We start from the raw sequence: 13,521 nt of genomic DNA on the forward strand, positions 1-13,521 counted from the left end.
CATAATTATGCAACATGCAGGGATATTACAGAAAATATAGTTTTCTTCTAGAAAATCACGACTTTACATATTTCAACTGATGGATTAAGACAGTTATATTCTTGTCATTCCACCTTCATCTCTAACATGTACATTTTTTCAGTCCTTTTCTCTTTATTATGGAGCATCAAAAAAGAGTAAAAGGCCAGTCAGTGACTTCAGAAACAGGGAGTCATACTTTCCAAGGACTGGTGATGTTCAGAGCAGAGACTGAAAACACTGCACTGACACTGTGCAGTTAAATTTAGAAGCTCCTATAAGAGGGAAGGGCTTTGTACTCTTGATGCCATTGGACTTAATTGGAGTGGTGACTCTTAAAGAAGAATCCTTCAGCACAAAACCAACAGGAATATAAACAGACAAAGGACCTGAGGGTAAACCATCCACATAGTAGAGAAACCACATCAGGTGCAAATCTGCAAAGTGTTTCAGGATTAAGCACACTAAGATTAGGAACCTGGTTACTCAGAGGCCACCTCAGCCCCAAAGGAAGGGTCCCTGCAGTTACAGATTTGCATACACAGCACTGACCCATGAGGAACCAGCAAACAGAACATTGCTGCTCAGCTGTTTGAACCAAGGTGCTTGGCTTTACACAGGTCTCATGGTATCCCACCTTCTTCTGCTGAGATGTTTGTAATCTTCGGTTTTAAAAGCAGGAAAACAGATCAGTCCAATGCTGTCAAGCCAATTCTGTCCATTATGAGTAGCTACCCAGGAACAAACCTTTCCCTGTTGGGTTTATGCCTGAGCCTGAGCAAGCAAGAGTTTTCAGAGCAGAACCTGTGGACTAAGACCACTGTTAACCTGATGGGAGAGATGTGGCTTCGAAATCATACTGAAGCTCATCAAGGTTTTGGTATTCAGTATTAGGAACTAAAGGGAACTTAAGTCACATGCAAAGCTAAGTGGCAGATGAACTAGTTTTTAAAAGATTTTAGAAGCATGTAGGTTTGAAATGTGGATGCTTCACACGGTAACCACATTCTATTATTAAATCAGTTTTTCTTCAACTATGATGAAGTGCTTAAGATCTGTTTGATTTCAAACATAAACATGCTCTATTGATTGTAATCCTTTGTGGCTAGGTGCTGAGGAGGTGAGGAGCAGAGGGGTTATGTAAGAGGAGTTATGTAAAGTTCTGAACCAAAAATGAAACAAGAACAAAAGTGGGCAAAAAGCAGTGGATCAACTTAATGTGTCTGCTATTAGCGGCTGGATGAAGAGCCCCGCAGTCCCAAACACACAAATGATTATAAACACCCAGAGAAATACTCTGTCTATCACCATAGCTACATATTTCCAATCGTCTTCCACCTGCAAGAGAAAAAAAATAAAAGGATAAACTATATGTAACATTGCATGCAATTGCAAGTTGACATTATGCAGTCCCTTGTAATTCTGAATGTGAAGAATGGTCAGGAATGTTGCTTGTTGTGCTTACTAGTTGCTGCAGTTCTCTAGTCTCTTTAGAGTGGGCTGATTTTCTAGTAGTATTTTACCACTTCTGGCTGAGAACATACAACGCTGTCCTAGCCCACTGAATTCTTCTAAATATTCAAGTCTGCTGCCAAACTATGGCTGTGATGGTGACATTAACAAATAGGACCTGATTATGTGAGGGGTGCAGGGTGGGGTGGTTTAAGAGCAGGCACCACTGCTACAGCTGCACATCACTAGACCCTGTCAAAAGATTTATCCTGACAGCCCACACAAGAGACAGTTTGCTATTCTGGCCTGATTTGATACACTGTCATACCAGTCAAGCCCCACTGATTTCAGAAAAGTGGACAACTGGACACACAGACTGCAGCAAAGTAAGAGCCCTGACTGATCAAGCTATAGTGTCCTGTGCTAAGCAGGACAGAGTGGATTTTGTATGTCTGAGAGACAGACCTTAGAACAACGTTCAATGAAGTTGCTGTTCTTTGAACTGTACCTACATACAATGATCACTGCATTGAAAGAACATTCACTCATAGAAAACTAGGGACGGGTTAAGAGCTTTCTGTTGAATGATCTTCACTTGCTTTCACACTTTAATGATATTTTCATCCAAGATGCTGCTGCTATACTTTGCATGAAAGAAAATGTGGCAAGAACTCCAGCTGCACATTTTTAAAGGGCTTTTATTTATACAGGACTAGTGCATGATATCACCCATATTGCTTTGTATGTCTAGCTGAAGCAGAAGCAGCCTCCAGAATAATATCCTCAGTGTTTGCCTAAGAACAAACCCCATTTTTTTCTCCAAAGAGAGGATTTTTGTAAGTGAAAAATCCTGCTTCCTATCCCCAGTATGTTTTGAAAGGTGAGAAACAGAGCTGCTGATGCACACACTAGACTAAGAAAGTAATTTCATGCGGCAGGAGTGATTTGCAAAATGCAAATCTGAAAAACTGGCAATGGAAGACTTCTCATGAGCTGTATAATCAAGACGGCATGTTATTCAGATGACTTCATGCAAAGCCTCTTCTTTTTCAGAGTGCCTTGGTGAAATCAGCTGAATATGGTACAGGGATATGCTTTATGCAGCTGGTGTGCCAGTGAAAGCAGAGCTGAAATGTTTGGGTCAAGCAAAACACTAAGGGCACAGGTTCTAAGCAAGGCTCAGCTCAATCCTGATCCTCCTCTATGCCAATAGATTCCTGTCTTGCTTTGGGCTGGCATGTAATACCCACTCATCCTATGAATTCAGTCACCAGCCTTAACTGTAAACCTTTATTGAGAAAGTTATGGACTTTGTTTTCAGATGAAACTTCTGCAGGGCATACAAAAAAAGAGGGAAAATAAGTAATGCTTGGGTTGTGCAGAAGTTGCATGAATTTCAACAAAATATTCTGATTGAAAGTAGATGTCTAAACATTCCATTACAAAGTTTTTGTGGTTTTCAATACAAATACAGCAGCATTTAGTTTTGAAATGGATTTTGCCATCATAGGGTATCTAAAAACTTCAATGCCAAAAGTAAAAATGTCATGACAGATCGAAGATGTTTGTTTCACTGCATTTTAAACACCTTTTAAGAAGACTTTGAAATGTCAGAGAATTCCTATTCCTTATGAGGTCTGGATTTGGGGGGATGTCAGATAATCTTCCCTGCAGCTGCTTTTAGTTGTTTGTGTTTACACCTATGGCTTTAAAATTCTCTAAATTCCAATGTGCATCATTTTCTATGACAGTGATTCCAGTTAGGATGAAAGATTTATAACCTCACACAAGCAAATCCATTAGTTCAAATGCCAAGTCTCATTCTTACCACCACCTCCCTTTGTTTTTTCAATTGATCTATTTTTATCTCTCTGCTTTTATTCAGTTGTCTTCCCCCAAAACTCAACTTTTATTACAATATTTGTTTGTCATGGCTGAAAATACTGTATTGCTGAAACCAGAATTAGTCAAATCACTGTGAAAAAGGAAAAGGAACACATCAGATTGAAACAAAGTACAAGGAACAGCATTCTGAATGGATTCTCTTTGCTGGATTTATCACTGGCTGAGAATAATTCTTCTCCAGATCAACTGCTGCATTGCCAGACAAGCTCTGTTTTTTTAAAAAGTAGTTCTCAAGTTTGTTTGTTCCTTTGCTAACACAGAACAGTACCCTACTTTGCAAATAGCACACTTAGTATTGCAATGTCACTGCTTACCAGGGCTGAGCAGGTGTTGAGCAGTGGAGGAGGGTTGCTTCTTAGGATCTACAGAAGTAGGGCTGGAAGAGACCTTGGAAGGTCCTGTATAATCTGTACCCTGTCCTATGGCAGGATTCACTGCTGAAAAAAGTTCATTCCTTATGGTTTCACCAAGCTAATGCTCCTTCCCTTTTCCTTTGAAGGGTGAACCTTACATCTATTCTAAAACTGTTTTCCATCTTAAATTATCCACTGGACATAGATGAAGAACAGGTGAGAATACTTTCTTGTTCCATTCCCAATGGATCATTTATCTCCTCTATTTCTATAGGAAACCTTGACCCATTCACAGGTATAAAAGTTTTATTCTCTAGATTCAACAACTACAGTTCCTCTGTGCTGCACTCCTAGATCATGTTTTCACTTGCTGGAAGGGTGGCCCCATGTCCAGCTGGATCACAGAATCATCAAGGTTAGAAGAGACATTCAAGATCACCTAGTCAAATCATCAGACCAGCACCACCATAATCAGTCCTAAACCACACCCCCAAGTGCCACATCCAGACACCTCTTGAACCCTTCCAGAGATAGTGACTCCACCTCCCTGGGAAACTTATTGCAGTTCCTAACCACACTGTCAATGAATTTTTTCCCCCTTAATATCCAATCTGAGCCTCCCCTGTGGAATTTAAGGCCATTTCCTCTCATCCTTTTACTTAACACATGGCAGAAGAGACTACAAACTCCTTTCAGATAGAGAGCAATGAGATTCCCCTCAAGTCTCCTTGAGACTAAACAACCTCAGCTCCCTCAGCTGCTCCTCACAGGACGTATTTTTGAGATGCTTCACCAGTTTTGTTGCCCTTCTTTGAACATGCTCCAGCACCTCAATGCCTTTGAAGTGAGGGACTCAAATCTGAACAGAGTACAGAAGGTGTAGCATTGCCAGTACCAAGTACAAGTACGATGATCACTTCCCTAGTCCCACTGGCCACACTATTCTTGATACAGGCCAGGGTGCCATTGGCCTTCTTGGCCACCTGGGCACACTGCTGGCTCATGTTTAGTCAGCCGTGGACCAGCACCCCCAGGTCCTTTTCTGCTGGGCTGCTTTCCAGCCACCCTGCCCCAAGACTGTAGCATTGCATGGGGTGGTTACATCCCAGGTGCAAGGCCTGGCACTTTGTCCTACTGAACCTCATGCCATTGTCCTCAGCCCATTGATCCAGCCTATCCATATCTCTCTGCAGAGCTTTCCTATTCTCCAGGAAATCTGCACTCATCCAGCTTGGCGTTATCTGCAAACTGATTGAGGGAGCACTCAATTCCCTTGGGCAGGTCATTGATAGAGATATTAGACAGGACTAGCCCCAATACTGAGCCCTGGGGAACAGCACCAGTGACCTGCTGTAAAGTGGTTTGGCAAGCTCTTTTGCCAGCTCCCTAATTACTCTCAGGTGTATCCCATCTGGGCCCATAGACTCGTGGGTGTCTGATTGGCATAGCAAGTCACTAACGATTTCCTCCTGGATTATGGCAGGTTTCACTCAGCTCCCTGTCACTAACTTCCAGTTCTGGGAGTTGGGTGTCCTGTGGACAACCAGTTTTGGTAATAAAGACTGAGGTGAAGAAGGCATCAAGTACCTCAGCCTTTTCCTCATTCTCTGACACGATGCTACCCTCTGCATCCAGCAAAGGATGAAGACACTGCTTGACCCACCTTTTGTTGCCACAGTTTTTTGTTGTCTTTAGCCACAGTGGCCAAATTGGGTTCCAGTTGGGCTTTGATCCTTCTGATTTTCTCCCTACATAACCTTGCAAGATCCTTGTAGTCCCTCTAAGTCACCTGTCTCTCCTTCGAGAGGTGATACACTCTCTTTTTTCCCCTGAGTTCCAGCCTAAGTTCTCTGTTTAACTAGGACATGTTTCTTCCCCAGCAGCTTGTCTTACTGCTCCCATATCTTTAACATTTCCTTCTTAAAGCACATCCAGCCTCCCTGGACTCCTTAGCCCTTTCAGGACTGATTCCCAAGGGACTGTGCCAGTTAATCTCCTAAACAGGCCAAAGTCTGCCTGCACATGTTTCTTCCCCAGCAGCTTGTCTTACTGCTCCCATATCTTTAACATTTCCTTCTTAAAGCACATCCAGCCTCCCTGGACTCCTTAGCCCTTTCAGGACTGATTCCCAAGGGACTGTGCCAGTTAATCTCCTAAACAGGCCAAAGTCTGCCTGCCAGAAGTCCAAGGTGGCAGTTCTGCTGGCACCTCTCCTAACTTCACCAAAAATTGAAACTATCATTCTGTGGTCACTGTGCCCAAGATAGTCTTCAACCATCACATCCCCCAATAGTCTTCCTCTGTTCAAAAACAACTAGTCCAGTGGGGCAGCTTCCCTAGTTGGCTTGCTCACCAGCTGTGTCAGGAAGCTGCCACCCACACACTCCAGGAACCTCCTTCTCTGCTGTGCTGTATTTCCAGCAGACATCTGGCAAGTTGAAATCCCCAAGTACAAGGGCTGGCGATTGTGATACTTCTTCCAGCCTCCTGTATAATGCCTCATCTGCCTTTTCATCCTAGCTAGGTGGTCTGTAACAGACTCCTACCAGAACATCTGTCCTGCTGACCTTCTTCACTGATCTTTATCCATAGGCACTCAGTCTTGTCATCATCATTGATTTCAAGTGCAGTCAAAACAATCCCTAACAGGATGGTTTCCTCCCTTACCTCTTTGGTTTCATTTTGAGACCTCATGTTCTCTGCGATGAACTGGACATTGCTGATGACATCCTTCACCTCTGCAGAGTACTCCATGTCTTCTGCCATCCATTTCAGTGGCTGATAGCTCAGTCGTCTTTTGGGAGTAGTGAGTTCAGTTGCCTTTTCACAGTGACTGCATATCTGCTCCTTGTGTAATTTGGTATCTCTGTGTTTGCTGTTCTTTGACTTGCCTGACTTACTGTCAGATACTTTCTTGGGTTTTTTGGAAGTATTTTTTTTCTGCTGTTCTAGTGGCCTCTGCATCAACAGGACTTTGGGGAGCAGGCTAAGAAAGACAGTTTTTACCCATTTGGGCATTGTGTGTGTGGTTGGAGTTCTGTAATGTATATTCAGGACAAACACTGTGATGACAATTGACAGAGTCACAAATATCATAGTGAAGAGTAAATATTCACCTACTAGGGGAATTACTAAAGAGGTAGATGGGATTGTTTCTGTGATCACCAGTAAAAACACAGTCAAAGAAAGGAGCACAGAGATGCAAAGGGTCACTTTCTCACCACAGTCAGATGGCAGGTAAAAAACTAACACAGTCAGGAATGAGATGAAAAGACAGGGAATGATCAGATTTATGGTGTAAAACATTGGCAATCTTCGAATATAAAAGGAATATGTTATATCTGTGTAGATCTCCTCACAGCAGTTATATTTGATGTCATGTTTGTAGCCAGAAGCATCAACTATTTCCCATTCACTATTTTCCCAGAAGTCATTCATATCTACTTTGGATCCAATGATCAGAAGATCAATTTTGGCTTTGTCATAGGTCCATGAGCCAAATTTGAGTGAACAGTTCTGATGATCAAATGGGAAGAAGGTAATATCCATAGGACAGGAGCTTTTAAAAATAGCTGGTGGGGTCCAGGTGATCATTCCATCATAGCGAAGGAGAGCTTTGGTCTTGCCTTCAACTTGAAAATCTCCCACAGCACTAGAAAGACAAACAAGGCAAAGAAAAGAAAATTACCATGAAAGAAAAATGTCTTTCAGGGGCACTGCAAGAGGACACTTTTGAGAGAAAGGGTAAAACGAAGAAGTACTCATCGTACTTATTATACAAGACAATATCCGGTTTCCAAATTTTATCTGCTGGTACACGAACAAATTCAATGCCATCGTATTGTCTGGGATCCCATCGCAGTTTGTAGTCATTCCAAATCTGAAGAAAGAATGGACAAGGATTTTAATACCTTGTATTATCAGCAAATATCTGTACCTCAGATCTTCCTGTAAAATGCAGGCTATGACAAAGACAGAAAGTGCAACATGTGCAGGAGAGGACAACGGTCCGAAAGACAACAAGACCATGACCTGGAGAAACAGTGGACATATATGAATACTGCTTACATTGATTTGTTACTCTGTTCTCTGTGAGGGCATGTGCTGCCAATTGTTACACACTGCTGACCTGCTGATATCTCCCCTTTGTCTTGCTACATCAGTAAAGACTTTGTGAAAGGTTACCTTTCCACTGCAGAGAGAAAAGATGGGCCTTGCTGCTGCACCCCACAGGTTAGAGGAGGACAGCACCAAAGGAGACCATCATCCTAATGAGAAAGGATGTATGTACTCACACTAAAATGCAGCTGCTGCCAGAGGACATTACTGGTTCCACAGGAGTAGCGAAATACGAAGCCAGGGCAGGGAAGGATGCACAGCAGCTCTCTGCCAGCCCTGAAGATCCTGATAATAAGTACAGTATCTTTTACAGAAAACTTTGTGTGGACCACAATCAGTGCCTGAAGAAAACTGGATTTGGTATAAGTCAGCTATATTTTCTCAGCAGTTTAGTTTCTGTCTGGATCTTTGTCTATGCAAAAATGCTAAAACTATCAGGAAAAATAGAGGCATGTTCCTTTTATGAATAAATGTTTTGATGGGGATGACCTAGTACTGCAGAGCTACATATTTAGTTACTCTTTAATGGGAACATCCAGTTAGATTTACCAGGAAAAAAATCCAGTGATTATGAAGCTGGAGCAGAATATACTACACAGGAAAGAAGGCAGATGTAACTTCTTGGAAATAAGAATGAAGAAATGACTATTTAAATTGTGGCTTTGGTTAAAGGAGCTTCTCCTTATTCATCCTTTAAAATCCTTGTTACAAAACAAACACTTATTCTATAGATGTAACTTACAAGGTAACACAAATATTATCAGACCAATGCAAAATGCATGAGAAGTGCAACACAGTCACTTACGTGTCTAAGCCACAAATTTGTTTCCATAATCTGGTTGACTTCATCCTAAAAAAACCACAGGCATAACCAGTTACAGTATCCTGAGATGGCCATAAACTTAGTGCATAAAAATGGAAACTAGAATTCCACATTAACTGATATCAGATTTCTTTTTTCTGGGCTACTTTCGAGGAGCTTACGTATTGTGCACAGTCGTGTGCAGCTCTACTGAAAAATTTTTAAAGCTCTGCTGAAAAATCATGCTGTAATAAATATCAGACATACAAAGAGCGGTACTCTTTTGTCAGAGTCCTGAGTACCTGGAGACCACAAAATGTAGAATTGCTCTGACCAGTACCAGAGGAATAAGGTTCTTCTGGTGGCTGTGTATTTTGTTGGATTCAGCGTTTAAAAAGCTCTGACTACACAGTACAGAACTGGCCAAGATGCAAGGAAAATGGTATCTGTATCACAGTGTTCTTGAATTTCTATGCAAACCTCTAGAGCAGATGCACTCAAGCAGCACTAATTGTCACTATTGTACAGAGACCTTTTTAATACAGTTGATTATTGCTATTGCCAATCAGTGATGAATCAGGAAGGTGCTGCAAGAGATGCAAACATAAGTTTGGATCCTGTTCTAATCAGCTTTCAGCCTGAAAGTACTCAGAAATACTCACACTACAGGTATATATATATATATATGATTGCAGGCTGAGATTCACAATGAAAATATCTGCAATATTGCTCCAGGTAGTTCTTGGTTTTTAAGCATAAAGACTCAAAAAAATTAAGGTATTTACAAGCCAAAGGTATAAAATGTTGTAGATGAAATTTCAACATTGCATACTGAAGTTTAAGTACACAGACAATTTTGAAAGGCCAGTAGGGTTCCTGTCTATGGGCTAAACTGTCTAAACTGTAAATACCATCACTCTTGAGGAAATCCAACTGATTTACTTATGATATTCAATTTTTTCTTCTAAGACAGCACTAGTAGCCAGAGGTTGCATTTTGAGACAGAACTGTAGAAACCTGCCAAGCTACCTGTAACAATGAAACAAAATACATCAACAGAGGAACTCTGAAAGGTGACAATGCCTTCACCAGGAGGACTTAAAATGCCTGCAGTTATGGTCTCAGACCACTTAGCTCCCTGGCTCCTGTTGAATGTTGCTGTTTTCCTATTGCTTCATTATGGAGTCAAACAGATACTTCAGAATCAAAACTCTGTTCTGTGGATAGTTTTATTCTCAGAGAGATTTCAGCAGGGGTTAAGGTCAGGTTTTGCTTCCTCCACAGTCCCTCTGTCCTGCCCAGCAGATCTGCCACCTCAGACACGCTTACCCTTCTGTACAGTGTACCCCAGAACAAGTGTCATCCTCACCTCCACAATTTAAAACACTTTACTGCAGCTGCATTTTGCTCATGATATTTGAAACAGACTGAAAAAATGCATCCAAAAATGGAGAAGATTCAACCCCTCAGGACCACTGGGAAATGAAGGCAGCCCCACAGGAGACCTGGTCACATGCTATGCACAACATGGAGACACCAGGTGTCTCTGGAGTGGGATAGCCTTGTGGATAGTGGGCTCAAACATTCAGTTCTGCTCCTCTGGGCACTGGAGGCTGCTTCCTGGTGTGGAGGATGTCTCAAGGCAGGCAAATGAGTATGTGTTGTTTGAACGGCTTGTTTGAGCAACTTGACTGACTGAAAGAACAGTGAAGGTTTCAGCATGTATGCTTAGGCACACGTGACATGTCAGCCAGGAGAGTTGTGGGTGCGTTGAGCCACCACAATTTACATCTCCTGCTTCAGCAATCTATGTGTGTTTGCAACCACCCCTAAATCTCAGCAGTATTCTGTAATGAGTCTTACCACATTTGTAAGCTGGGTAATGGCCACTTCAAAATACACTGTCACAGGATCAGACACATTTTCCACTGGCCTGATGAACTGGTTATACTGGGAGAAGAGTTTGTGAAATAATCGTTCCTCTGATTCGCAGGCTGTGATATCTGTGTTGGTAAAGATAAAGATCAGCTATGATAGAGGCAAGGAAAAGGGAAAGAAGGTGCTGGATAACATACTAGCCTGTGCTATATTTCTGGATCCTGTGCTTGCGACCACGTATCAAGATGCCAGAGCACAGAGAGAGGAGAGCTGCCAGTACGTTGTCAGTTGAAAACATTCTCCTGCAAGACACTGGCTACTCCTTCTTTTCTCAAAGTACACGGTAATGGCCTGAATGGAAATGTCTCCTAAGCTGGGTCTAGCTTATGGACCCCCATTTGGCCCACCCTGGTATCATACCAAGGCAAAATAAGGCGGTGTGAAGTAGAAATGTGGTAGATATAATTTTGTAAGCCTTTTTGGTAAAACTGAGAGTTTATGAAAAGCATACCTATTTACTCAGGAATCGAAAGCTTTGAGGCTGCAACTACTGTATCAAAATCTATGTCAGGACTCTGATTAAGCAATTATAATGATGCCTCCTAGTCTTAAACCCTATGACTGCATTTTATCCTCATGTTTGCTATTTCAAGTACTTAGCACAATATTTCTTCTATAGAAAGTTCATTTATTTAGTTCTATGACCAAAAAAACCCTGGAAATATTAAAATTACTAATAGAATAGCATGCATCTCTGTAATACAGAGCCGTTCTCTGGGAACAAGCAGATCATAGCTGTAACCCTCAGTCAATGTAGGATAGACCATATGGTTTAGCAGGAACAAAGTATGTGACAGGCACTGAGCTGACTCCCTGCAGAGTTAAGAAGAATGCTCTCAACCTGTTACAGATAGTCCAAACCTGAAATAGTTATTTTCACTGAGCTAAAGGCTACAAACTTCAGTTACAAGAGGAAAACATTAAATCATGCTGTCTCTGGCAGCATCAGCTCAGAATAATTTTCTTTAATAATTTTGCTATTACAATGCACTACTATAATTCAGCACTTAAAATACTTTATGAAGTCAAGATTTAGAACTTCCTTCCCATATTGTGCACAGCTGTGTAATCAAAGCTATATGAAAATCCCAAAGATGTTACTGAAACAACTGAGGAAAAATTAATTTTTCAGAATCATAGTTGTAAGTTTTTTGCATTAGCCCCAGACTGCACTAGAATGCATCAGGAAAGCAACCATAGTAACCCTTTATCATTGCAAATATTAAACATAGAAAGGGTGTGTGTCAGGCAGCATGGTCTCTGGCACAGCATAGTACATAAGTTTGCAATTTACATATCCTTCAGTGAACACAAGGGTCTATGGATGAACAGATATCCTAGAGGGAGTTACTTAGTGCATATTGCACAGCTTTCATGCTTAGGCTGCCCTTCCCTTTCATTTTGGAAAAAAATTACATTTCACCTCTAAGGTGATACAAAGCATCCTCAGATTTCAGGGATTATCATAATTACAAACTGAAATGTTGGTTACTGGTGACTTACATGCACGGGAAAAAAAATCTCGTAAAAATTCCTCGACTTAATGTTTCATTTCGTCTTTTAAGTATCACCCAGAGAAGACACATGAATGTCTGTAAAGTTTGTGTGTTTGAACATCATGTATTGTGCCATTCAAAAAGGAAATAGAAATTTCATTTTCAAATTTTGTTATCATCACCCGTTGCACTGTCACTAGAAGTAAACTACTATGGCAACACGAGTTCCTTACCAAAGTCTCATAACTAAAGCTGATGAGTCTAAAATCATGTTTCATTTGAAATTTTTCTACTGGCTTCTTAACAGACACATGCTTTAAAATAAAGCAACGAAACCAGACAAGTCTTCAGGCCTTTCATTTTCAAACTTCAGTTACAGATTCTCATCCCATTGGTGCTGCTTTAAGACAATACCTTATGCCTTGCTAGCACAAACACTGTATTTCATTCACTTCTCGGTCAGCAGCAGAAGTAAGACTTTCAAAAGAGATGTAGTGTCTTAAAAGCAAAAATCCTGCTAAACCTCAGAGAGACTTTTTCATGGAAATCACTCCAGTGTATTTAAAGATAGATCACAAACAATGGTGAACAGCAATAGATCAAGTTCTCACTTGCAGAGATGTGAGTAATGAACATGCACATCTTTTGCCTGCATTATTTAAGCACTTGCAAATTCAAGCACCAAATGAAATTACTAGAACTCCTATTCCATTTTAATTGTTTGCTGGAAACAGTTCTTCACTCAGTTATCAAACAAAAATGAAGAGTTTTATGTGAGAAAACTAGTATTGTTTTAGCCCTCTTAAAATACTGTTGAAATGTTAAAGATTTCAGGTTAGAAATAGCTGGTAAAAGGTATACATCAGTTTAGGAAAACAGAAGCAGAGACAGTGACCAGAAAACATTTTAGAGGCTAATATCAAAGAGAGCCTACCTTTAATCAAGGATGTGAACACGAATGTCCACACACAGAAAGCAGGGTAACACCAACAGAGCCACCTCTCGGGATGCATTGCCAGCAGCAGAATAGAGCTTCCTTTTGAAAACACAGGTTTGGGGAAAGAAACAGAAGGCAAGAAGACATACAACAGCCCTGGATGACAAGTAGGCGGTAGGAAGATGGATTTCAGTTTTGTATCTGCAGCAAACTGCAGCCTGCTGAGCAGAGCAGAGTTGCTTTCACTACCACTAGGCAAGGAGAGCTAGTGCTGTGCAGAGTGAAGAGAGTCAGGCAGCATCCTATCAGGTGACTTCACATTTCCAGTCACCCGCACCCTTGCCTCTGGGGGAATGTATAAGAGTGCAAGAGAGAGAGGGAAGGCAAGACACAGGATGGCCATCATGGAGCAGGGGGAGGAATTCACTCAGCCCTTCACCCGCTGGTTAAAGAATATTCATCCTGCTAAAGCAACTGCTTTAGCTATTGCCTGGTGCTCAC

At 41.4% G+C, this 13,521-nt stretch overlaps 1 protein-coding gene across 1 annotated transcript; it reads right to left on the reverse strand.

Moving 5' to 3' along the window:
• Positions 1-1,148: 1,148 nt before the first annotated feature.
• CHRNA6 (cholinergic receptor, nicotinic, alpha 6 (neuronal)) lies at positions 1,149-13,133 on the reverse strand. Its single transcript, XM_009083913.1, has 6 exons — positions 13,018-13,133; positions 10,513-10,652; positions 8,653-8,697; positions 7,499-7,608; positions 6,396-7,380; positions 1,149-1,356 (listed from the first exon to the last, which is right to left on the reverse strand). The coding sequence occupies exons 1-6, from the start codon at positions 13,094-13,096 to the stop codon at positions 1,228-1,230; spliced, it is 1,488 nt and encodes a 495-aa protein (XP_009082161.1). The 5' UTR covers positions 13,097-13,133; the 3' UTR covers positions 1,149-1,227.
• Positions 13,134-13,521: the final 388 nt, after the last annotated feature.

The sequence above is a fragment of the Acanthisitta chloris genome, unplaced genomic scaffold, assembly GCF_000695815.1.
Source record: "Acanthisitta chloris isolate BGI_N310 unplaced genomic scaffold, ASM69581v1 scaffold10361, whole genome shotgun sequence".
NCBI classification, from domain to species: Eukaryota; Metazoa; Chordata; class Aves; order Passeriformes; family Acanthisittidae; genus Acanthisitta; species Acanthisitta chloris.